This window comes from Mus caroli, unplaced genomic scaffold, assembly GCF_978045245.1.
Source record: "Mus caroli unplaced genomic scaffold, Mus_caroli_1 scaffold_1, whole genome shotgun sequence".
Classification (NCBI taxonomy): Eukaryota; Metazoa; Chordata; class Mammalia; order Rodentia; family Muridae; genus Mus; species Mus caroli.
In genome coordinates, this window is record NW_028227256.1 from 94,468,340 (window position 1) to 94,495,061 (window position 26,722).

At 39.2% G+C, this 26,722-nt stretch overlaps 1 protein-coding gene across 10 annotated transcripts in view; it reads right to left on the reverse strand.

The window, feature by feature from the left end:
- Window positions 1-26,722, reverse strand: part of Pam (peptidylglycine alpha-amidating monooxygenase) — a 271,195-nt gene that overhangs the window by 105,716 nt on the left and 138,757 nt on the right. For all 10 annotated transcript variants that reach the window (XM_085839864.1, XM_085839854.1, XM_029480198.2 and 7 more), the window contains exons 4-5: window positions 12,096-12,153; window positions 1,831-1,918 (exon numbers count right to left, since the gene is read on the reverse strand). In XM_085839864.1, coding sequence (XP_085695990.1) covers window positions 1,831-1,918; window positions 12,096-12,153 — 146 coding nt within the window. The remainder of the gene's footprint in view (window positions 1-1,830; window positions 1,919-12,095; window positions 12,154-26,722) is intronic.

A 26,722-nucleotide genomic window follows, 5' to 3' on the forward strand; every position in this document is an offset into this window, starting at 1 on the left:
ATAAGCGGGGTTTATGAGCGGCTGAGCACATATCTAAAGTCAATAAACCTAATAAGCTCAATATCCAACACACAGCATCTGGCTGTGGGCTTGATACTTTTTCACTTCTGTCTCATTGTCTTTCAAACACTAATTTTAGCAAGACAACATACAGAGACACAGAAATCATCCCACAATTCCACTTTCACTGGCATTTCCTTTGATGGCAACCTCCTCCCCAAACTTTAAACCCTTTGGCAGAATACATAAAGTTTCTATAAAAGTAGAGTTTCAAAATAGTACATTTAAGAGTACCAATAAATATCTAAAGTGCAGAAACAATGTGATGGTTTTGATATTCCTCTGGGATGAAAAGAGCAAACAGAACTCTTGCCTATATAATTTTTAACAGTTTGGATCCTCCTAGCTTTTAAGTGCTGTTGGGCTTTTTCTTTCTTCCCAGGCAAGGTGAAGCCAAAGCACATTTAAAGATCTTACGTTCCTTCCAGCTCTTTTAATCACTCTGCAAACTAAAAGACTATATTGCTGGTTGCAGAAGGGACATTTTTTAAGCCTACAAAATAAAGGATGTGATTTGTTGAATAAGACTCAGAAAAGACTGTCAAAGAACAATCTTTTAATGGAGATTTTTTATTTACAAAAATTTATGAAAGAGATAAAACAATAACGTTGATACCAAAGGGTATTAACTGTGATTTGCTGATTACATTTTTATATAAACCTAGTCACGTGAGGTTGGTTCCTATGTGATATGCCCATTACATCAAATAACGTAAGCCTATTAACAAATGCTTTGATGGCACTTGGTCTATGGAGATTTCCACTAATTGCCCCATGCTTTTCCCAGTTTCAAATACATATTGCAATTGTTTATTATAAAAATGACTAGAAAGCAGTTGCTGCAAGCCTCTCATCACACTAATGAATATTAGGATACACTGAGAAGTTGCTCTACATGATTATGTAGGAGCAGGATACCAAAACAATTTGCTTCATGGTGCATGGCATGACATGCCGGTCATTCTGGACTGCTAAATATTTGACAATGGTCCCACGTGTCAGTGAAAAGCAGGAAGCTTAGAATATATTGGAATTTTTTTCAGATTTCACAGATCTTCAGTGACACTGAAGAACACAATGAAAGGGGGAATTTCAAGACATAATAATTATAGAATACGTTTCTGGGTGTAGAAAACACATTCATCATTGAACTGCCCCCACACCGTCCTCTGCCACTCTAGAATAGACATTTAAGAACGGTTTATTGATTCGTCATGGCACAATAGAAAGCTCAAAGAAATGATTAAAATCATCCCCCAAACTGTAATAGTTACTTAAATAAACATTGGAAAATATGGTTAAATTGAAAATATTTGGACTTTGAAATCAGACATATTAATGTATGGCTTGTGTCCAGATAGCTGATCCTTTGAATATAATTAGTACACCTGAGCTTCTGGCTTCTTGTCTGTAAAACATAGAAATGCTTGCTTTAAAGAGGCAGTAGGATAAATAAAATGATGCCTACAGATAACTTCACACAGCCAATGGGACCAAAAAACCTTGGATGAACAGAACTGCAGTGTTTTTTGGGTGGAAATGTGAATTGGGCAAAAACTTATGTCAGAATATCAATAATCTAAATTCACTTTGTATAAGCATTTAATCAGTGACTAAGACTGATACTGAACAGGGGACTAAATAATTACGATAACCACAGGATGTCATTGAGCACGGTTATGTGCCTACTGTCACCTGTAAAATCCTTACATAAATACACGTGGTACCCATAAAAGCACAGGTTTCTACTGCGAGCCTGCCAATCCTTACCAGTAACTCCCAGTGGATGAGGGCATGTTGCATCCAAACAGCAGCATATGGTGGACAGTGTCCATGCTGGCCCGAGGCTTGAAGTCAACTGTCAGGAGAAAACAATACACAAATGTGAATACAAGCTATATGCATAAGTGGCAATGTCAGAGGAGACCACATCTTTCAACAGCTCGAATATCTATTTAAAAATATGCTTTGATGCTTTCATGATAAAATGCCCTGATATCTTAAGGTGAGTATGAATTAATAATTTGATTTAGGAATACAGTAAACTATTGTGTATGAAAAAAGAAAATATTAATTAACAGGCTAGTGATGACTGCTATTAACACACACACACACACACATTTAAAAATGAACTGTCCCTTTTAATGTGGTGAATGCATTATAAGGGTATGATGTGAAAGCGCCAGGCTATTTATTCACAATAGATTTCCTTCCCACTTTAAGCAGAGTGCTGTGTACCAGAAAACATTGCACAATGATGCAGTAAAGCAGAAGTCACAGCGAGTGGTCAAAACATGAGCAGAAGGATTCACAACATATCTATATCACCTTAAATCACAATGGCAGTCATTGAGCACATGGAGTGCATGCATATATGCCTGTGCATGTGGTGGGGGGAGAGAGAGAGAGAGAGAGAGAGAGAGAGAGAGAGAGAGAGAGAGAGAGAGAGAGAGAGAGAGGAGAAGAGGGAGGGGGGAGGGAAGAGAGAGAGAGAAAGAGATTTCCCCAGAAAGGAAAATGTATGTGCAAATGTATCTTTAGAAAAACAGAAGTGGAATTCTATCCTCTGTGAACCCAGTGCACTTGTGAAAAATACTAACACCTATTAGCAACCCAATCCTCCTTTCCTCCCCAAACCAGTGTGGAAGATACTACAATAAGCAAAAACCAATGCAGAACACAGAAGTAAATTTCATGGTTGTATCAGCAATGGTTGATATTAAGCTTAGCCTCCTTTCATGGATGGGATTTTTGTCCCCTTTTGTCCTCACTGAAAGTGCTACCTGTGATGTAGATATATGAAATATATCTGCATATTTTTCTAATTATATCTCAGAGTACAGTTCACTGCAAACTGAAATGAAAAAAATACCTCCAGCTTTAAAAACAAGTTTATGTGTCTCTGGGACATTCAAAAATGCTAATCTAGTATCATGCGTGTCTTAAGGCACCTTTTGCCCACTTTTGTCTGGCTCCTTAGACAAAATTAATAAAGCATCATTTGTTGTTCAAAAGCATAGTGAGACATGAGTACTATTAAATGGAAACATTCTATATCCAATTGTGGTATGGGACTTGTGGAGATGGCAATTCAGCAAGCATGCTCTCTGCCAACCTAACCTGCAGTTTTCACAGCAAACCAGAAGCTTTTCAGTTACTGCACTGAAAATAAGAACTTAGAGCTCAAATGCCACCGCTTATGAAGCTAACAAAGAGGATGCCTGGAAGACAGACTTACTATAACCTGAGGATCTGTTTTCTCAAACAAAGAAGACAGTGGACCAAGGAGATGGACGCTGCTTTGGAAGTAGAGTAAACTGAAAGTTACAACAGCTAATAATTCATAGAAACTCAAAATTTGTTAGCAAGAGAAGAGGGAAAAGCATGTGACAGTCACTTCACTGTGACATCTGTCAACCCATGAATCACCAGCATCAATTCAGCTGATTTGGTTGGCTAGGTGTGTATCCACTTCCTCCCTCTCTGCTACTGCTGAGGCTGCTTCCTCTAGAATAAAGGAGGACCAGTCTTTGCTCAAGAGTATATGAGTAACTTGGTCCCTTGCTAGAACCTCCAAAGAATCATTCAAGGTCCATTTTTAATTTTTATTTATGTGTGTCTGTGTAAATAGGACACACATTTTCAATTGCAGACAAAGATCAGTAGTTACAGTCACAGGTGGTTGTAAACTGTCCCATTGTGGGCGCTCAGAATGGAACTCAGATCCTCGGAAAGAACAAGAAGTGTTCCTCACTGTTGACCCATTTCTCCAGCCTCCACTATTGTGCTTAACCTCCAATTAAAAAAAATGTAAGTGTGGAAATCTGTAAGTGGCTTCCCCTGGGATCTTGTATAACTTCATCTCGATAGATGATCTTTTGAGGTGGTACATAAGTGGTACATAAGAAAGTGTGTCAAAATGGGTTTTCACGATAGATGGTGAGACTCTCCCCTTGACTACAAAGAATGGCAGAAAGTCCCTGTGTCTGAGCAGATTTCCTACCATTGAATCAATGCTAGAATTTGGGTGTGACACTTGGGGATATGGGTGGAGGGGGTAGGGATGGGAAGAGAGAGAGAGAGAGAGAGAGAGAGAGAGAGAGAGAGAGAGAATATGTATTCCATTTGGGAGTCAGTCACTCTCACTCAGATTATCTATGGAACTGTGGGGTGGACAGAAGTTGGAACCTTGGAGAAGGTTCAGGACAAAGGAACAAAGAAAACCCTGAACTGTCAGGATTCCTTTAGAAAACATCAGTTGGATTGTTTTATATTAATGCTGTGAGGTTTCAGTGGAGAAACAAAGCAAAAAACTTTTTTTTTGGAGAAAAAGGTAAGCTATCAATAATTTTATAAAGGGATTCAGATGAGAGAGATTGTTCATGAAGGCAAAAGTAAGTCATTTCTTGCCTTTTGCAAGGAGAGAGAGAGAGAGAACATGCCTAGGTGTCTGCTTAGACACAAGGACTTTCTGCCATTCTTTGTAGTCAAGGGGAGACTCTCACCATCTATCTTGAAAACCCATTTTGACACACTTTCTTATGTACCACTTATTTGTTTTACATCAAACCTTGACTAGATAGAAGTTTGATTTTGCTTCTGAAATGAGAAAAATCCATCGTTAAGCAGTGGCAAAAGAAAATCCCACCGTTTCCACTCATAAAAATATTTATTCTAAAACAAATACCTCCTCCCCCCAAAAATACTTATTCTTCTTAACTCATATCATCCTTCAGGAATAAAAAAATGTAATTTAAATGCCAAAGAAATTATACATACAAGGTAAAACAAGATGTTAGCTATCTTTTTTTCAAATCCTAATGAAAAATATATCTATGTATTTTTTATAATTATATCTCAGAGTACAACTCATTGCAAACTGAAATGAAAAATATGTCTAGCTTTAAAAAAAAAGTTGTACTAAAATGTAAATCTACAGCAAACACTGGGTGACTTAAAATAACAGTGCTTAGAAATTCCATTTAAATGTGACCAGTAGGCAAAGAGAGTTTGACAGGTCGTTTCCTGGGCTAGTTTGATTCCTACTTCTTATAAAAATACTGAGGCTCCAACCCTTGTGAACAGGATTAAAGTACACTGAACAGAAGCCATGCATGTGGCTTTGGAGATCTCAACAGAGCAAGAAACAAAATTTACAAAAGTAAAACCATATCTTAAAAGAAATCACTCCATTCCTTCTAATCCTCTGATGTCTTATCATTTACCAAAGAAAGAAAAGGATCCCAGGGAGAAGGAGTTGGGAGCTAATAACAAAAGCACTCCCATGTGACTGTACTGTTCTGGCAGGCAGGATAAACAAAGCTGTGTAGGAGTGACAGCTTGCTCAGACCTCAGCCTTCCGAGAGTACAAAGAAGTGTTATAGCTTGCCAGCTAGCACCTGCCATCAGTCCTCCAGGTGGGCAGAAAGATAGCAGTGGCTTACTTGGAAAAGATGCTAACAGTTAAGATCACTTGATGCATATGTCCAGAGAAAATTGCATAGGTCAAGCCCCGGGAATTAAGCCCCTTTGAAGGAAGAAGCAGTCACTCAGAAACATCAATGTAAGGCAAGAGGCGACAGTGAAAATATACAGGTTGGAGGACTCCCCAGTCGGTGATGCCACCCAAAATGAAAGGCAACAGTATGAGTAGGAAGAACATAAGAGGAAGACAGACAAAGAGTTCTATTTCTGGAGCTCTAAGCAAAGTCTGTTCCAGGGGCATGATGTTCTAGGGATCTGTGGCCTCCTTTAGCTAGCGGCAGACTACAATCAGGGCCATCGACATGTCTAAGGCTGTGACCCAGGAGACATTTTCATTGAACACTTGGTTCTCTCTCCATATTTCCTTTCCAAGTGGATTTGCAGGTCTTGGTCTACATGTCAAACTGGATATATCAAATTCATGATGTGGAAAGACTGAAGAACAAACTCAGCCTCGTGGAGGAACCAGCGACCTGGAAGATATCCACGTGCATACAAAGAACCCTGTTACAAACAGAAATGGCTATCTCACCCTTTTTAGCTAAGTACAGGAATTGGAGGAAAAACACCAATTGAACACATGTGCACACATAGGTGCATGTGTGTGAGTACATGCATGTGCATGTGTGTAAAAATGGTGAGATACTTGTTCTTAAGTCTGTTCCTATTTCTTCACAGTGGAATTATTCTGTATAAATAAATGGCTTCTTTAGTAGAGCATGGATATTACCAGATGCTGTCAAATAATTTTTTTAATGGTACTGTTCAGCCTGTGTTATATTTGTTGTTAAAATAATGTCAGCTTGGGTTTTAGTCCAGCGGTAGAAGGCTTGCTTACCACAGATGATCCTAATTACAGCTACTCTTATGTAGTGGAATATATTCTACTGTGACTGCACACTCCGGTTTTGATTAACTACTCTTAGTAAATTTTAGATTTCCTTGATCTTTTAACTTTACTGGTTAAAATAATGTTTCTTTGAAAACATAATTTCTAAAGATAAAATTGAGATTTTTTTTCTACTTGCCCTATTAAACAATTCCTAAAACTCAATGCTATATTATATATATATATATATATATATATATATATATTTTTTTTTTTTTTTTTTTCTGGATGAGGTGTAGCCAGCGAAAACATGGAGTGGCTTTTGACTAAGTCTGCATACATGATAAAGAACAGTAATAGTAGAGGTTGGTCAGCAGCCAAAGGCATTCTGCTAAGCCTGAAAGATTGAGTTTGATCCCTAGAATGCATTTGGTTAAAGGAGAACTCCCAGAAGTTGTCCTCTGACCTCCAAATATGATGGCATCTGCCCCCTCAAAAAAAGTAAAAAAATTAAAATGATTTACTATATTAATATCCTAGCCATTCAAGCCATACTCAACAGGACTGGGAAAGTGTACCGCCTATGAAACTGAATAATACAATTATTGGGGAAAAAAAGTCCTCAGTTCTTAATATCACTCCCATAAGCATTTCTTCATATCTACAGAATAAAGATTATAATGGAAGATAGTAATGTTCTGAATTGTAATTTAAATGTGGGATAAACCTTAATGCTCATAATATTGCAATTGAGAAAAAATACAACTGTAAAAATGCAAGCATTCTAGTCCATTGCCAGTGTGTGAGAAGCCTGAAGCGTACTCCATCATCTTCCAACAGCTGCCCCACAGCACAGGGCAATCCTGCACTAAAGGACCTTCTATTTGAGTTGTTAAAACATCCCAATGGAGAAGCTAGATAAAGTACCCAAGGAGCTAAAGGGATCCACAACCCTATAGTTGGAACAACATGATGAACTAACCAGCACCCCAGAGCTCTTGTCTCTAGCTGCATATGTATCGAAAGATGGCCTAGTCGGCCATCACTGGAAAGAGAGGCCCATTAGACTTGCAAACTTTATATGCCCCAATACAGGGGAATGCCAGGGCCAAAAGAATGGGAATGGGTGGGTAGGGAAGTGGGGGGGGGGTATGGGGGACTTTTGGGATAGCATTGGAAATGTAATTGAGGAAAATACGTAATAAAAAAAAGATTTCAATAACCATCAAAGAAAAAACAAAACAAAACATAGGCTTAATAGAGAGCTGTCGGTAATACTTCCTAATACTGACAATGATGTACAAATTTATAATGAATATGTAACATAGGTTATGAGGGCTATCAGCTGCTATGGAGAATTAATGAAGAAACACTTTGAACATAAATTGCAAATGGAATAATTCTGAGGAATGAACAAAAAAAAATCAGTATAAAGAAGGAATTAAACTTCCAGATGACACACAGGCCTTTAAAACCTTTGCCTTTAGTGGTAATAGGAGAAGGAACTAAAGAATCAATAAATAGATTTTAGCATCCAAGCTGTAAGATGTAAGATGGTATAAGCATTATTAACCTCTATTTTTGCATGTTATTCCTCTAGTGGTCCCAGACTCATTTCCTACAGAATGAGACCTATATTCCCGTTCTAGCCTTTTAAGGCCATTCATCATATTGGCTTACTTCTGACCTCAGATTTCAAGATAACTCACAACGTATACAACCTGTTCTTCACTCTGTAAGACAACCCTCCTTCCCAGCAATCTATCTGCCAACATTTGCCGGGCCATGCCGCGTGCCAGATACACATTCACTCTCATAAAGATACTAAAAGTGAGGACCCTCCTCTCCACAAACAGATGCGTCTTGAAGAGAGCAGTGGGTTAACTCACCTCTCATCATGTAGCTAGAACATGGTGAGGCTGGCCTTTGAAGACAGTGGTCTAGTGGGAACTTACTTTTAACTGCTTCAATATTGTTGCTCATAGTTGGGCTCAGCGTGTTCCTGGGTGCTCATTCTGAGTGGCCCCTGGAATATTCTTCACCCCTCGATATATGAAAATAGTCCAAGTTCCCAGGTCCTGATCAAAACTTGCCTACTTTCCTCTAGGGAATTTCCCTGAGTAGACCATACTATTGTATGTAATTAAAGAGATCCCTGCTCTGGTAGGATGATCTCAGAAAGCTATATAATTTATATTGGAAAAAATTATAGTAAGCAAGGAAATGATACCCAGTCACCTATTTGGAATCAGGAAGGTCATAATGACACATGGGGTGCGCACTCACACACACACACACACACACACACACACACACCACACACACCTTTTTGTTTACTGGTGTCAAGGTCACAAAGTGTGTATCTGTACCTTGCGAAATTTTGGCCTTCCCTGACACAGTAGTATCTGTTATTAAAATCAGAATATTTCTATAGTTTTCACCTCAGTGTAAATGTTGTTTAAGAACAGTCCCGTCCAGAAATATTCTAACTGAGCAATTCTGTACTAGAAGTGCCTTGATAATCAATGCGAAGGCCCAAGACAAAGAGAAACAACAGATCATTAGATTAATTTCATTCATTTCCAAATTCAGCTATATTTGTACAGCATGATCTGATGGGTAGGGAGCTGCCATCATTCACTGAGGAAAAGACACATTTATTTACTGGCCACTGAGGTGCGCGAAAGCAAGAGGATGAAGATGACAGTCAAATTTCTTGGCTGAGTGAGCCGCTGTCACAGCCAATTCCTCTGAGTGTCTGTAAAACACCTTTTAGACAGCGCCTCAGTTCAGTGGTCAAATGCAGATTTTATTTTACCTTCGACCAGGCAAGTCTCTGAATTCTTGTTATAAACAAAGGCAATGTTTTAGGAACATTTTGTTCAAAGTATAAAATTCCATGTCCTCATTAGGATGAATACCCACTTTAATTCAAATGTATTATTTCAGTATGAGTCTACAAATACATTATAAATATTATACATGCACATGCAAGCATGATATATGTATGTACATTAATTTCATGATGAGGTCATAGCATTTCTCAATAAGTAAGTGTATTGTTTTAAATGAGTCAAATAAGTCACATAAACACGATACTGAGAATTATCCACTTTTGTATGGTGTTTGCATATGCATTTGTATATACTATGTGTGTACAGATACACTGAGAGATAATATTGTCCTCAGGAGCCATGCATTTAAGAAAAGAAAGAACAAACAGAGCTGCCATAATTCATCTTTTTAAAATGAAAAAGAAAACAAAAAAGTCCAACCTAATCTAATCAAATCTTAGTCTTATCAATCTTAGTCTTAATCAAACCTAGTCTTATCAAATCATAGTTATTGGAAAAGATAAATTCTGAGAATCTGGGACAAGCCACAAAAAGTACAGAGATCATCTCTCAAGAGGCTCCCTTGGAATGGGTAAGCTCTAGTCAGCACACAACCATCGCGTCTCCGAGACACATAATGGGACTCTGAGAAGCATAATGCAGTCACCTGTCTAACATGCAATGTTGGCACCACGGCCCTTCCTTTACTTAGGCCTTTGCAGAAATGTCCAGTTGGTGCTAGCAGTATGTTTTCAATCCTACACTTGGAATGTGCCTACTACTAATGTTGGTGACAGGCTACCAATCTGACAGTTCATCAAAAGACTCATACTGATAGAAACCCTCTCTCCAACAGGTAAGAAATTCTGTACCATGCAAGCGATCCTTCTGGCAATAAAAAAAGGGAAGAAACTGACCAGTACCCCCAGAGCTCGTGTCTCTAGCTGCATATGTATCAGAAGATGGCCTAGTCGGCCATCACTGGGAAGAGAGGCCCCTTGGTATTACAAACTTTATATGCCCCAGTACAGGGAAATGCCAGGGCCAAGAAGCGGGAGAGGGTGGGTAAGGGAGGGAGCACGGCAAGGGGAGGGTATAGGGAACTTTTGGGATAGCATTTGAAATGTATATAAAGAAAATATCTAATTAAAAAAAAAGGAAGAAACCCTAAACAGCGTTTGGATCACAGAAGGCTGTTTGAGGACCTCAGAGCTCGAAGCACTTTAGTCTTAGAAAAGAGATGCTGTGAAAATAAAGAAATGTTAGTGTCCTGGTTCTAACACAGAGCGTCATGTGTCCCCCCCGGAGCATTCAGTTGTTTGGCCCAGTATATTTACTCGGACTTCACCTTCAAATTAGCTGAAAATAAACACATTAATTCGAAAACAGCAGTGGCACATTCCAAGGGTGTAGTTACAGTCCTTAGAGAGCAGCCCTGAAACACTTCTGCCAACTCCAGAAACGAACCAGTAATGGTCAATGTGAAGTCCCTAATACTGCTGTACCCTGTGACAACTGTATTTACACAGGTGTGCCTTGTGGCCTTCTCCATAAGCAAGTTTGAAACGGGGGTGGGGGGAGGAAAACTACTCCTGAACATAAACAGAGAGAGTTATAATACTGGTAAAGCAAAAATATATACACATAGGTAAATATTATTCTCTGCTAGGCTGCCAAACCCAAGGATATGAATGGATATATTTTAAGTTACATTTGGGGTTATTCCAAGAACTATAATTAGGAATGTAAGTTGTTTTTCTATTTTTAAAGTTACTCATTTTAGACTTGGAGAACACTGACTCTCCTAAGCTTGTTCTCAGTAATGTCCAACTACTACACCCAAAACCCTCCAGGCGGTGTTCAGCCTGTCGTGGCGTGACTCTGACTCTCAGGGATCAACTACTGAGCAGTTCTGGACAGAGTGCTGTTACAGGGTGTGTTTTGTCATCGTTATTGCAGGCGGAGTGTGGAGGAAAAAACACTCCATGCAAATTGTTCTGGCTTTACAGGTCTATAATGGACATTCCTGTGGGAAGCACCTCATGAAAATTCATTCTCAGGCTGCCCCATGGCTACAGTGTACACATTTTACTAGTCACATAATAGCCATTTCAGGCAGCCCACTTGAAAATTAGTTGCACGGGACCAAAGTACAGCTCTCATTACAGTTAACTTCCCAATATCAACATTTTAAGCCAGAAAAGAAAAGCAGAAAACAAACAAAAAAAAAAAAAAAAAAAGAAAAAGAAAAGAAAAGGAAAAAAAAGAACACCAATAATTTGTCAATCCCGTTCCTTCCCTAAACATTAAAAGTCTGTCATCAGGGATGCTTAAATTAAAACAATCTAGACAAAAACAGATGGTGCCTTGTCACTTCTCCTAGGTGACTGAGAGACACATCTGGGAAGGACCTGTCATTTCAAAGTCTTTTTAACCTACAATATAAGAGAGTGAGTAGTCTTTCTCTCTTTCTCCTGTCCTCTCTTCCTCTCTCCTTTCTATTTTATCCACCTATACTTCCTAATGTTGATTCTAAGTATAGTCTATTTATTACACAAACTATTAGGTAAACAGTTTCATTGAATGCAGAGGAATTAAGAATCCAGATACAGACAGAAAGCCAATACTGTACAAATGGGACCACAGAGCCCTGGCAACCACTGGCATCCACACATAACGCCTTAACTACCACTCCTCATGAATCTCTCCAGATACAGTTTGTAATCACGTCTCCAGCGGCTGCCTGTAGTTTCCTTTCCCATTAGGCATGATAAATGCATTTTGGAAATTGACAGTAGAAGATTAATACACTCATAAGCATCAAAGAGAGCCTTTTACCGATCTCAAATATCTGTTCACCCATCCCCCACGATCCAAAGAGTACTTACTCACGAAGGCTTCCTCATCCACAGGCAGACGCATGGACATGCAGAAGTATGTGTCAGACTGTTAAAAAGAGAAATATAAGGTTCGTGGTAAATGATTAAGAACCAGAACGAAATGACCACTCCTAAGTGCTTGGCCTCCAGGACCATAGAAGTATTCCGGTGAGGTCAGAATGCCTGCTGAGGGCCGGCCAGCACCTGAGCAGAAGAGCTAAGTGTGGATAACTTACATACACTAAATTTTTTTCCTATGGTGCTTTTATAAACAATTCTAAAACTTGTTTACAAGGGTCATCATCATGGACGATCAATCTAGCAAGGTCACATTTAAAAGGCAACACTTAAATGTGAAAAATGCATCTGATTTTAAATGAGTAAGAGGAAGTTATAATCTTAGTGTAGATATTTTAATTACCACAAAAAGTAGGTTTTGAGATAATATTGTATATAGTTACTCTCATTTTAAATTTTCATGGAATTCTTTGAAGAAATCAACATCATCTCAAATCATTCTTTCTTTCCAAGTTATTGTTCCCTTATCTAAACTGGCACTCTTGTTGCTTCAATATCACACACACTGACATTACAGTCTTTAAGCAGGGGTACTGGTGTGCGATTGTACTGGATATAGAATCCATCTGCTCGGGAAATGAGTCAGGAGGATCACTTGAGTCCAGAGTTCAAGGCCAGCCTGCACAGTACAGCAAGACTCTTATTTTCCAAACAATAAATGAAAATAGAGAAATGAAACCAGGAGCAATAAAAGCTTCACCTTAAGGAGAGCATGTTTCTGAAGAAGACCCGAATGGGATCTGTATGCAGCAAAGTGTGCACTTCGGTTGATAATACAAAGGTAAGCTGCGCCCAGTTAATAATTCATACTTCATACATTACTGTTGCAAAGTGCTAGAATCAACAGAGCCTGGCAATGTGGATACAGATCATCTGAGTGCCTCTAAATGTACAGTTAGCAGCAAAAAGCATGCATGTGACCTATTTTTTTACCTCTGTGTCAGAAAACAAAAATGTTGGCATACACAAAACAAGTATGGTAAAAATTGAAAAATTGCAAAAATATGATTCAGTCACCAATGCTACTTTTGTTTATGACATTTTTTTTTCAGTTGAGAGAACTTTAACCTCTTAAAGTCTTTTTTAGAAAGTGGATGGTAACCTTCAGTAGGGATGGGGCCTCCCATCACATCTTAAAACTTTTAATCATGAAATGTTCCTGTCCAAAGGAAAGACAGGGACAAAAAAATGGAACAGAGACAGAAGGACAGACCATCCAGAGATGGTCCCACCTAGGGATCCATCCCATCTGCAGACACCAAACCCAGACACTATTGCTGATGCCAAGAAGCCCTTGCTGACAAGACCCTGATATGGCTGCCCCCTGAGAGGCTCTGCCAGATGTTGACTGATACAGAGGTAGATACACACAGCCAACCATTGGACAGCCTGGGACCCAAATGCAAGAGCTAGGGGAAGGACTGAAGGGGATTGCAACCCCATAGGAAGAAAAATATCAACTCACTGGACCACCCAGAGCTCCCAGGAACTAGACCTATAACCAAGGAGTATACACGGAGGGAGCAATGGCTCCAGCTGCATATATAGCAGAGGATGGCCTTGTCTGGCATCAATGGCAGGGGAGGCTCTTGGTCTTGTGGAGGTTTGATGCACCAGCATAGGGGAATGCTAGAGCAGTGAGGCAGGAGTGCATGAGTGGATGGAGGAACACCCTAATAGAAGCAGGGGGGAGGAGGGAGAGGTGGTATGGGATGGGGGTTTGTGGAGGGATAACTGGGAAGGGGGATATCAACTGAAAAGTAAAGGAATTAAATGACGAGAGAGAGAGAGAGAGAGAGAGAGAGAGAGAGAGAGAGAGAGAGAGAGAGAGAGAGAGAGAGAGAGAAATGGGTAGTGAAATGTTACTGCATACACATGGAGGGGCTGGAACAATGAGCTTTGTGTATGGAACCCAAGAGATACACACACAAAACAGTGTCTAAGCACTTTCCAACCATGATTAAAATTATTCATAACTGGTTTGTAATTTTATAAAACTGATGTTATAAAACACAAGTATTCTAAATTTAGTAATCTCGACATCCTTTTTTATGTGAACATCATGAGCTATAAGAAATTTAGAGCCTATACATTTGTGACTCGTATTACCCCTACTGCTATTTCTAGAATTATGCTTATTGTGTGTTAAGCATCAACTTAGCGTTTCCCATCTACTGTGCTAGCTAAAGCAATCCAATATGGTAGACAGACATGCTCCCTCCACTTGAAGCTCAGGAAGGAAAGTAATGAACATGTACTGAGACTGTACTATGGGCTACTCGTTTTCAAAAAATCGGCTCCTTTCAAATCTCAAAACACGCTGCTATAACATGGGTACTATTTTTATCCCTACTTTACAGATGGGAAAACTGAGGCAATCCTGCTATAACATGGGTACTATTTTTATCCCTACTTTACAGATAGGAAAACTGAGGCAATCCACAGTTTAGATGTTCTATGGACAAAACTGTCCCCTTGATCAAATTCTAGTCATGTTCTTTGGAGTTCTCAACTAGGTTCCATCTTCGCCTTCAAAGACTTCAGCTTCTCAGTTCAAACCATTTTTTTCTGCTCCTTCCACATAAATGTGTACAAGAGACTTGGCTGAACACTAACACACGTTTCCCAGCTAAGTGCTGCACCTTTAGCATGACTCCAGCATCTCTTTAGAGGACTGCTTCATTCTACTAACAAAAATGACTGTCTGTGCCAGCCTGAAATTCACACCTAGGGCTAGGTCCCTGGATACCTATGAAGCCAGGCATACTGCAAAACAATTCTACTTCCTTCCTCTGCCTCTTAAGATGTAAATCTATTAGGGACCCCATGGAGGAGCTAGAGAAAGGATTGAAGGAGCTGAAAAGGTTTGTAACCCCATAGAAAGAACAACAATATCAACCAACCAGAGCTCCCAGGGTCTAAACCACCAACCAAGGAATACACATGAAGGGACCCATGGCTCCAGCCACATATATAGCAGGGGATGGCCTTGTTGGGCATCGGTGGGAGGAGAGGCCATTGGTCCTGTGAAGGCTAGATGCCCCAGTGTAGGGGAATGTGAGGGTGGGGAGGTGGGCCTGGGTGGGTGGGGGCACAGCCTCAGAGAAGCAGGAGGAGGAGGGATGGGATAGGGAGCTTCTGGGGGGGATTGGAAAAGTGAATAACATTTGAAATTTAAATAAATAAAATATCCAATTAAAAAAAAAGATGTGAATCTATTCTCTCAAACTGTCTTCTCTCACTGTAGGAATACTGTGCAGGTCCTGCTCTGGCCCTCACTAAGGCAGCCTGCCACAGGTATGGTATGCTTATTTCTCCTCCTGGTCATGCTCATTAATAAACCCAGATAGCCTATGCACAGAGGGTAAACCTTTCCATGGCTATCAGCATACCCGAAACACAAAAGGTTGCCTCCCTTTTGTTCCTTTAAAGTTCATTTTGTTTCAGTGGATAAGCTTTCCTAAGCATGGTGTCATGACAATAAAAATCTGTCCTCCTCACTTTAATTCATACCAGGCCTTGGAAAGCCACAAGAACGGCAACTTGCTTAACACATCACAGATGATCCAAAGCAATGTGACCCATAATGACTTCAAAACAAATGAAGCAACAAACGTGCATTAAAGTAGTTAAGCTTATATTTACAACAACCCCCCAAGAGATTAGGATAAATGCAAACGAAATCAAAGTTCTTTATATTGAAAAAAAATGTTGGTTTTACTCTTTGGTTATAATCCAGTTCAAGTCCTTCTGGAATAACAATGTTATTGAGTTAAATGGATACATCAAATTGGGTAGGCCAATTCTCTTGATATAAAGCTAAAGCAAAAACAAAATACATGATTATGTATGTCAATGCATAAAATATAGAAAACTGCTCTTAATATCTGATCCATGCTGTGTTCATTGCTCTTATCAGCTACTCAACTTAAAAATCAGAAAAACGGGAACATCTTTGTCTCATGAATTTACATTCTTAAGATTATAATTTCTTTAACAATGGAAATGTTTATATTTCCACTGTTTATTTCCCAGGATGCAAAGAATGTAAAGACAGGAAAGGAAATAAAAGTATGGAGGAGGGAAGGAAAAAAAGGAAGAGAAAAATGAAGTGGGCAGTAGGCAAGTATCTTACTCAATTATTTTGGGGGAGAACTTCTATAACAGATCCAGTATCAGTTTTGACCAAGAAACATCATAGTCTGACACACGTTCTTACTTATGTCCCATTTTTGAGATAAAGAATAATTTCTGCATGGAGAAAAGACTGTATGTATTTTCCCTAAAATAGAGCACATGTAAGACACAGCATAGCAAATCAATAGTTCACCTTCAGCTGGAAGTTTTGAAAACCACATAGTTCAAGTAAGTTGGGGGGAAAGATCTGTAAAAGGAACGGGACAGTTTGTTGTGGAATATGTGCTACTACGGCATGGCACTTAGCATTAAGGTAAGAGTCCAAAATCTATAATATGAAGTACGCACCGCTTTTAGGGTGCAACTGGAGAGCTAAATGATAAAGGATGGTCCGTGGACATTTTCGGTGGTCTTGGGGTCAGCAGGATGTGAGTACACACATTCTTTACATTGCTACTTCATTTCACTCTCATGTGTGCACTAGAAGTAGACTTAAACAGTACAGCTCTTTATTTTTTTTAACAGAAAGATTACTGGGTTGATCCACTTAAGGCCACCCAGGTAGTTAGTGTCAAAATAGGTTTTAAAACCTTCTCTCTTTTTTTTTTAAATGCCTGTAAGATCATCACAGAGAACGAGGGATAGTTCTTGTCATTTTTGTGGCACTAAATTTTAATCTACTTAAATTTACGATTGCGACTCTCCCTTAAACATCTCATGACCCTGCTTTTTATAAAGACTAAGTTCTATATTTAAAATTAAATTTCTTCATACATAACTGAATAGTGTTTTTGGTTTTCTCCTCGGAGTTGCAATTTGTTGGGTAACTGGTCAGAGAATGGTATTTGTCAAGCTCTTGCGTCATGTTGGTGATTATAAACTTTTAAATTAAAACACATTAATTTTATAGTAGGTCACCAATAACATATTTACCATAAGCTGAAATCCCACACTGTAATAACTAGTTTATCTAAATGTTAGCACTATAACTACATGTCTGAATGTACTAACTGTAAAGAATGAGTAACCAAGCAACCTTTTATGAAACTGCACACCTGCTGAAGGCAGTGATGTCACAAAAGAGGGCTGCACATTGTTAAATAGAGAGCGAGTACAGAGAGGTGTGGTAACCCACAGGTACAATCCCGGCACTCACGAAGGTGGAGATAGGAGGATTGTCAAAAGGATGAGGCCATTCTGAGACTCAGTCCCAGTGATTTCTGGGATAGCCAGAATGAATAGCATAAAAAGATCCTTTCTCACAATATATAAATAAATGATCAAATCATTACATCACTGATATGGCCAACAAAACCAATTACGCTTCTTCAATGATGAACACTAGTGATTTTAAAATATCTTGGCCCTACAACCTTTGCTGTTCAACAATATTGGAATATTCAACAACATTGTCAATCCAGACAACCTGAATTCACTCCCCAGGACCCACTTTGTGGAAGGAGAGAGGTGACTTCCAAATGTTGTCCCTGGATTTCCTAAGTTCATCCTGATACACACAAGCCAATAGACACATATACACGAATATACAAAGGTAAAAAAGAAGAGTAAGTAATGGACTCTTAAAAGAGAGAATATTTATTGAGCCTATTTTTTTAATTTGAGAAGTTTCCAATTTTGCTATTTACTATGGTAACAACCATCGGCTAGGTTAATGACAGAATTCTTTTCAAAATGAAAGTGAACCTAAGGAACCAGAGCAACTTCTTTGCAGAAAGGAAAAAAAAAAAAAAAAAGATCATCTAGGCTTGATAGAATAAAACTCATATCCAGTTTTCTAAAGCATTCTTCTTTACAATATGGAAAAGGAATCTGGGTGAGGTAGTGCATGCCTTTCATTCCAGCTGTGAAGACATTGAGACATGCAGATCACTGAGGTCAAGGCCAGCCTGGTCTACACAGCAAGTCCCAGACCAGCAAAGGTTATATAGTGAGACTTTGATTCAAAATGCAACCAACATGAACAACAGAAAGAGCAATTAAGTGTTATTTTCAGATGTGTCCAATACTGAAGAAATATTATCAGTCTTAAAACACAACTTCAATCACTTATCTGATTAATGGAAGCCATAAGGAAATCAAAGACATCTAAAAACTTAAGAAGAGCCGGGTGTGGTGGCGCACACTTTTAATCCCAAGTATTCGGCAGAAGCAGATGGATTTCTGAGTTCGAGGACAGCCTGGTCTACATAGTGAATTCCAGGACAGCCAGGGCTATACAGAGAAACCTTGTCTCAAAAACAAAAACAAAACAAAAAAAAATTTAAGAAGAAGCTTGCTCCAAGTCCCCTGAATTCCTAATAGCACCTGTAGATATTTCATAGCAGCTCGATGATAGAAGGCAGTGAGCTGTCGCAGACCCACAGCTATTCAGTGGTCACAACTGTGTTTCTGAAAAGTTAAGTCATTTCAACACATATTTATAACTCAATTCAATGCTTCTCCCTAAGACCAGCGGAAGACAGCAACAGGGGACCTCACTGTCCACTGTAAGCACACAGTCCTGGGGAGGAGGCCTCTACAATTCAGTCCCACCACTCACAACCTTCTCCACATCGTTGTCATCGTGAATGCTTGTGTTCACACCCTGGAAAGAACACTGTACCAGAGCCTAGTGCCAGGGGACTGTCTGCAAAGTCCTGCAGATTCCAACTGCTAGCATAAGACTCAGATGTACAAAAGGGAGAAATAAGAGGACCCTACACAGCCACAATTTCCAGTACTATCTGTTGGTATATCAGCCATCTCTGAGTCAAGAGAGATATGATGATGTTGATGCCTCTTTACTGAGGCAATTGGGAACTATATAAAAAAGTATTTTTTTTTTCTGAAAAAGAAAATGGTATGCTAGAAATACAGAGTGGGTACCTTGTTGCTTAGGAACTCCTGTCATATTTGATTACTAAGTATTTTTAACCATGGGGACTTATAAAGATAGTGGCCATCTTAAAATAACAAATAATAGTCTTTGTTTTTATTTTGTCTTTTCAAAGAACTGAGATACAATAGTTTCTGTGGAAAGGGAGGCTAATAAAGCCAACTGCTTATTGAAATTATTATGGGACAAACAAAACCAGCTGTATACTATTACATGTAGAAGCTGTTGACATAAACCCAGTAATTTTTGTTTTGGGAAACCAAAGGTACCATTCACATTCTAGTGTTGAATGCTGTGATTTGATCCTGATTGGATAATATCATTTTATTGTGCAGGCAGAAAGAATTCCCCTGGCTGGATTTATTGAGAAGACTCGAGAATGCAGTGACCAAAATGGGTTTCCAGATAGATAATGTGGCTCAATTTTCTGGCTTTGCAATAGGCCAGTTTCCAGAAAAAAATATTCTGTTACATATAGCATAGTTTCTGGTAACTTACTATTGTTAACTGTTGTTAAATAACCACAACTGTCAAAATAATGAGACAGTGAAGGAAGGTGGTGTATAAATTGCTTAATGGTATGTGTGCATGTGTGTGTGTGTGTGTGTGTATGTACTGAATTATCATGATGTAGACCATAAAACAAACAATGAAAATAATGCCCAGCAAAAGTATAATCAACTCATAACAAACATTCTTTGTGCTTCAGAGTAAGTAGTAACTCAGAAAGTAGGTCATAACCCACTTACCAACTCCCGGTCAAACACACAAAAGCCACCCCAAATCATGAAGGGTCCACAAAGCTCACACTTACTCTCATGTAAATAACTTATTGTATACAGAGACTCCGAGAACCCCAAGATGGCTGAGGTTTCTGTCAGTGCAATAAAGGAAAAGAACTGAAGGAGATCAGGGTGCTCTGACAAAAAAAATATCACAGAAAGAAAATTGTTGTGAATAAGTTTTCAATATTTTTAATTTGTCTGGGCTGATTTATTTTACACTTAAATGAATTAAGGAATATTGGGAGAGATGGAAAAGCCTATGTGTGTATGTGGTTGTAGGGGTCATCTCTATTATTTTGAGTGATCTAGATATAGACAATATGGTAGAGCATAAGTCAATCAGGGATCCAGAAAGAACAAAAGAAAGGATAAATTAATGACTATTTCTCTCCTGCTCAGAGCTGGGATGTAATGTCTCGCACTTGGCTGTCAGAATCCCAGACTCCCTGGCCTCTAGACTGTAGGATATATAGAAGTTGCTCTTAGATTCTAGGACATTTGGTCTGGACTGAGCCATACAGGGCTTCCATCTTGCAATAAGCTTTCTTATTCTTGATAATGATGGGACCCAAGCAGCCATTATATCCTCACTCTATCTCAATCTATAGCATCTATACCAATGTGAACTTGAGTGATTGCTATCAGTTCAGTATCTCTAGAGAACTTTGACCAACATATATAACTCCAATAGGTAACCGAATAAAGTTGCTGTTTCTTAAAGTGACTTGAATATATTGACTGGAATATACTGGATAGCTTATTTGTTAAAATGCTTGCTGTATAAACACGAGGATCCAAGTTTAGATCTTCAGCACCTACGAATATACATGTGTGGTGGCATATGTCTATAACCCCAGTAGTAGGGCTGAATAGTAGGCTCTCTGGAGCATGCTAGATAGTCATTCAGCCATACTGGTGAACCTTACATTTAGTGAAAGGCTCTGCTTCCTAAACCAGGGAGAGTGACTGGCTAAAGCCTCTACATACCCACATATACACCAAATACCAATGATCATCAAACATCAGCATGTAGAATGCCTGGCAAGCAGTGGGAGCTCTAAAATTACTTGTTGAACTCTCAAAATTTAATCTTTGTTGGTGTCAATACACTCACAGTTTAAGAAAGGCAGAGCTGAAATTTGTACCATAGATGCCCCTTATTAGGGTTTTCTACAGGGTCAAGTTTCAGTAGATTTTATCCTCATGTTGCTCCATTCTGGAATCCCATCTTTATTTTGGGCTATAATCACACTGTGGCTGATGCTAAGAGTTTCTCAGTGCCAAGTAGCTCAATGGAAGTGACTTTCCTGGCAAGAGCAAGGGAATCACAAACTTGAATGAGCCGATGGTGGGAAAAGGTATTTTAGTGAAGGAAAACGCTACTCAGATCCTTTCCACAAGTTCATACTTTTCATTGGATCAGGGTATAATTAACGGTTTTTGGTACAAAAAGGTTTAATATAAAAATTGTACTAGGATCTCTGGATGGGTGTTATTTATGTGACAGAGACTCTGCTGGCTTGTACACCTGACACTTTCCCCACCTGACACTGGTGGCTTCTTGTCATTAAGTTTCTCTGAAATGTATAAACAGTTACAATTATGAACTTAGTATTAGCTAGTTACATCCTTTTTTCTATCATGTATGCATGAATTCTCATATAGGGACACAGATGCACACACACACACACACACACACACACCTATACACCCCAAACCTGGAAGTCAAATGTACTTCTTCAGTCTACCTGGAAGATCTCTGCCCAGCCATCTCCATTCTAAACAGTATTACATCTTCATCTTCAAATGGTTTATGTATGATCTGGTCCTGTTGTAATATATCTATCTTGTCACAGTCATGTCTTTAATGCTTGTTTATTGTTAAGTCTCCATTCCTACCACAGGGAAATTTATCTTTTAAGCAAAATATTTACTTAATTAAATGACAAATTTGAACAGCTGAGCAAATCCCAAGAAGCAGATACAGGGACGTATAAGGCTCATCTGCCCTGCATAGTTTATAGATGACCGTGCTACAGACGATAATCACACACAGAGATACTACATTTTTGTTTTACGTGCCATAGGAAATGTACATGAGCCACAAGAGAGAGTACTTCTGAGGAAATTGTCCAGTGTAGCAGAGTTGCCAATGGTTTAGCATAGGAAAATATTTTACCAAAGGCTGAATAACTGGAGAGAATTTGGTGTAACTGCAGAAATAGATGCCAGAGTGTAAGGCAGAGCAGAATGTTTTTAGTTGAACTGGAAAAGCAGATGTGGCTTCCATAGGCCTTGTCATTACTGCCATGGGCTTGAGTTATTTTGTTTCCCTGGACAGTCACAGTAAACCATTGAAATCTCTCATAGAAATTGATGTGGGTGGAAGGATTAGATGAATCTTGTAAAGAGATCTTTAGGTGTTCAGAGACATGATGGTAACAGCTTGAATCTAGGAGATGATGATCAAACAGGCAAGAAGAGGATGTGTTTTGGAGATGGTTAAAGGTAAGAGATAACTTGGGTGTGTGCTTGAGTGGAAATGAGAAACACAGACAAGGATGGCCTGTGTCCTAGTTAACCTCTGCTGTCAGTTTTACAGCTGAGAGAGGATTCCCACTGATGAACTGACCAGATCACCCTATCTTCCAGCATGTCTGTGGGATGCAGTCTGGATTGTAAAAACATTGACACAGTAAGGCCTGGCACCCGTGATCATCCCCATTTACTGTGTAGATGTCCTGAGCTATCCTCAATGCTAGCAAAGCATGATGCTACAAGGGACCCATCCAGCAGTGTTTTCTACAATTTTTGCTTCAGGTTCCTATTGAAATTCCGACCCTGACTTCCCTCAGTGATGGACTGTGACTTGAAACTATAGGCCAAATAACCTTCCCCACTTAAGTTGTTTTGTATTTTTTTTTTTTTTTTTGGTTTTTGTTTTGCTTAGAGTGCTTTATCACAACCACAGAAATGAAACTACAACAGTCTAAATCAGTGGTTCTCAACTTGTGGGTCATGACACCTTTGGCAAACCTTTATCTCCAAAAATATTTACATTACAATTAATAACAGTAGCAAAATTACAGTTACAAAGTAGCAACAAAAATAATTTTGTGGTTGGTGGGGGGTGGTCCCATGAGGTCAATATGAGGAACTGTATTCAAGCATGGCAGCATTAGGAAGGTTGAGAATCACTGTCCTAGATCCATGGTTTGTACCACTTGCATTGCTGTTTGAGAGATAAAGCACAAGAAGACAAAATCTTAAAATATCTAAGGTACTTTTGAAAAATCAACACATAAGTTTCAAGGGCAGTTAGGTCACCTGGAGCTCAGAGGAAAACTTGCACCTCAAGAAACTGTATAACATCAAAGGTGGGCAGCAGTTGAATAGTGGGTATCAACTAGGATTTTGCTTCGTGGGAGTAAAGGCAAGGGAAGATCAAAAAGCAAAAGAGGAAACCCCAGAAGAACCGACAGCAATATGTGATGGCCAAGGAACAATAGGGTAGAAGGGTTGAAAACAAAGTGATGCTTTTGCCAGACAGCCAACAGAGGAGAATACCTTAGAATCAGACAGGACTGAACAAGGTCACCAAGCTAGATCCATGTTACCCTCACAGGCATGGCAAACACACAATATTCCCATTCCTCAAATTTTTGTTACTATCCTTAATGCATTTTAAGAAGCATATTCTTCTTTATGGACCCTCATCTAAGGCCTATGACTGTTGACTCTGTTCATATGATGCAAGCCCTTCTCCAGGCCAGGTAAAGCTCAGCCCAGCTACACTCACTGTGCTCATGACTTTCCCCAACCTTTCCAGCCCTGTTATGGGCACTGTCTCCAAGCAAAGCAAGGCCTGCAGCATTGGTCTATGGCACTCACCACAAGCATTTCCTGCTAGCTTCCTCAGTGAAGGCCACATGGCCAAAGGTGACACAGGAAACAAGGATAAAAGAATGCCCATAAAAAGAAAACCAGAAAACCAATAAATATAGCAATAGTAGCAACAAAAACCAGACACATTTAGAAAGCTGAAGGAAAAACATGGGTCAATAGGTTATTTACATTTTTCAAATATTCAAAAATATAAGAAAAATTAAAATAATACTGATATTACTTAAACAAAAATATAAGAAAAAATGAAATAATATTGACACTACTTAAGTAGAATATATTTAGCAGAAAATACTGTCATGGAGGAATAACCATCAATGGACAGTAGTTTTGTTCAACACAGGAAACCATTCATGTTCATAGACTAATGGGTTCCACACATCTTAGAATCTGAACCCTGGATTCTTTTAATACATACTGATTTAAATACACTGCTATGCATCAGAACTAATGAAGTGATGTCCTATAAAAGTGGACACTCTTTCAAATGAAAGGGTAAGAAAAACACAAATTACAAAATAAAAAGGATGACTTAAAATGCCCATCCAATAGACTTTAGAGTATTTAGACAAATCTGACAGCTCTACACAAGGAAGGCTTCAATTCTAGAGACAAAACATACTTGTAAGGGGACTAATATTTTTAAAACATTAGACTGCTATGTTTCCTCTCTCAAATAAATCATATTTGGCCCTCTCAAAGGCATATCATTATGCCTTCAAGCATGGGAACAGGGAGAAAACATGGCAGTCACGTAAAAGGAATTTCCTTGAACAGAGAGCAATTCCACGATTCCAGCTTCCAGAGTTGACATCAACAGAGGGATGACAGTCATTCACTTTATTTATTTGAGACTTTCTTGCCCAAGGCTATTCTTTCCAAATACCCAGACACCATACCGACAAATAAAAGGCCAAGGAGAGAGAAAGGCTCAATAAATAGTTGTACCAACTCTTTGAACCAGAACAGAAATGACTTTGATTATTCATCTTAAAGAAATTCTCCCTTGTTATGAGACCCAGCGCTCAGAGTGCTGAATTAAAGCTGGGTGTAATGTTGCAGGAGTGACTCCCCACCACTTGGGAAACCGAGGCATTGCAAGATCAAGGCCACCATGGGTGGGCTATATAGTGAAATTAAAGGACTTAATTCTATTTGTATATTTTATTTTATTTTTTTATGTTTATATATCTTTTTTTTTAATTTTTAATATTTTTATTACATATTTTCCTCAATTACATTTCCAATGTTATCCCAAAAGTCCCCCATAGCGCCCCCCACTTCCCTACCCACCCATTCCCATTCTTTTGGCCCTGGCATTCCCCTATATTGGGGCATATAAAGTTTGCAAGTACAATGGGCCTCTCTTTCCATTGATGGCCGACTAGACCATCTTTCGATACATATGCAGCTAGAGACAAGAGCTCCGGGGTTCTGGTTAGTACATCATGTTGTTCCAACAATAGGGTTGCAGATCCCTTTAGCTCCTTGGGTACTTTCTCTAGCTTCTCCATAGGGAGCCCTGTGATACATCCAATAGCTGACTGTGAACATCCACTCCTGTGTTTGCTAGGCCCCGGCATCGTCTCACAAGAGACAGCTATATTTGGATCCTTTCAGCAAAATCTTGCTAGTGTATGCAATGGTGTCAGCGTTTAGAAGCTGATTATGGGATGGATCCCTGGATACGGCAGTCTCTAAATGGTCCATCCTTTCATCACAGCTACGAACTTTGTCTCTGTAACTCCTTCCCTGGGTGTTGTGTTCCCAATTCTAAGAAGGGGCACAGTGTCCACACTTTGGTCTTCATTCTTCTTGAGTTTCATGCGTTTAGCAAATTGTATCTCATATCTTGGGTATCCTAAGTTTTGGGCTAATATCCACTTATCAGTGAATACATATTGTGTGAGTTCTTTTGTGATTGTGTTACTTCACTCAAGATGATGCCCTCCAGGTCCATCCATTTGCCTAGGAATTTCATAAATTCATTCTTTTTAATAGCTGAGTAGTACTACATTGTGTAAATGTACCATAATTTCTGTATCCATTCCTCTATTGAGGGACATCTGGGTTCTTTCCAGCTTCTGGCTATTATAAATAGGGCTGCTATGAACATAGTGGAGCATGTGTCCTTTTTACCGGTTGGGACATCTTCTGGATATATGCCCAGGAGAGGTATTGCTGGATCCTCCGGTAGTACTATGTCCAATTTTCTGAGGAACCGCCAAACTGATTTACAGAGTGGTTGTACAAGCTTGCAATCCCACCAACAATGGAGGAGTGTTCCTCTTTCTCCACATCCTTGCCATCATCTGCTGTCACCTGAATTTTTGATCTTAGCCATTCTGACTGGTGTGAGGTGGAATCTCAGGGTTGTTTTGATTTGCATTTCCCTGATGATTAAGGATGTTGAACATTTTTTCAGGTGCTTCTCTGCCATTCGGTATTCCTCAGGTGAGAATTCTTTGTTCAGTTCTGAGCCCCATTTTTTAATGGGGTTATTTGACTTTCTGGAGTCCACCTTCTTGAGTTCTTTATATATATTGGATATTAGTCCCTTATCTGATTTAGGATAGGTGAAGATCCTTTCCCAATCTGTTAGTGGTTTTTTTTGTCTTATTGATGGTGTCTTTTGCCTTGCAGAAGCTTTGCAGTTTCATGAGGTCCCACTTGTCAATTCTCGATCTTACAGCACAAGCCATTACTGTTCTATTCAGGAATTTTTCCCCTGTGCCCATATCTTCAAGGCTTTTCCCCACTTTCTCCTCTATAAGTTTCAGTGTCTCTGGTTTTATGTGAAGTTACTTGATCCACTTAGACTTGACCTTAGTACAAGG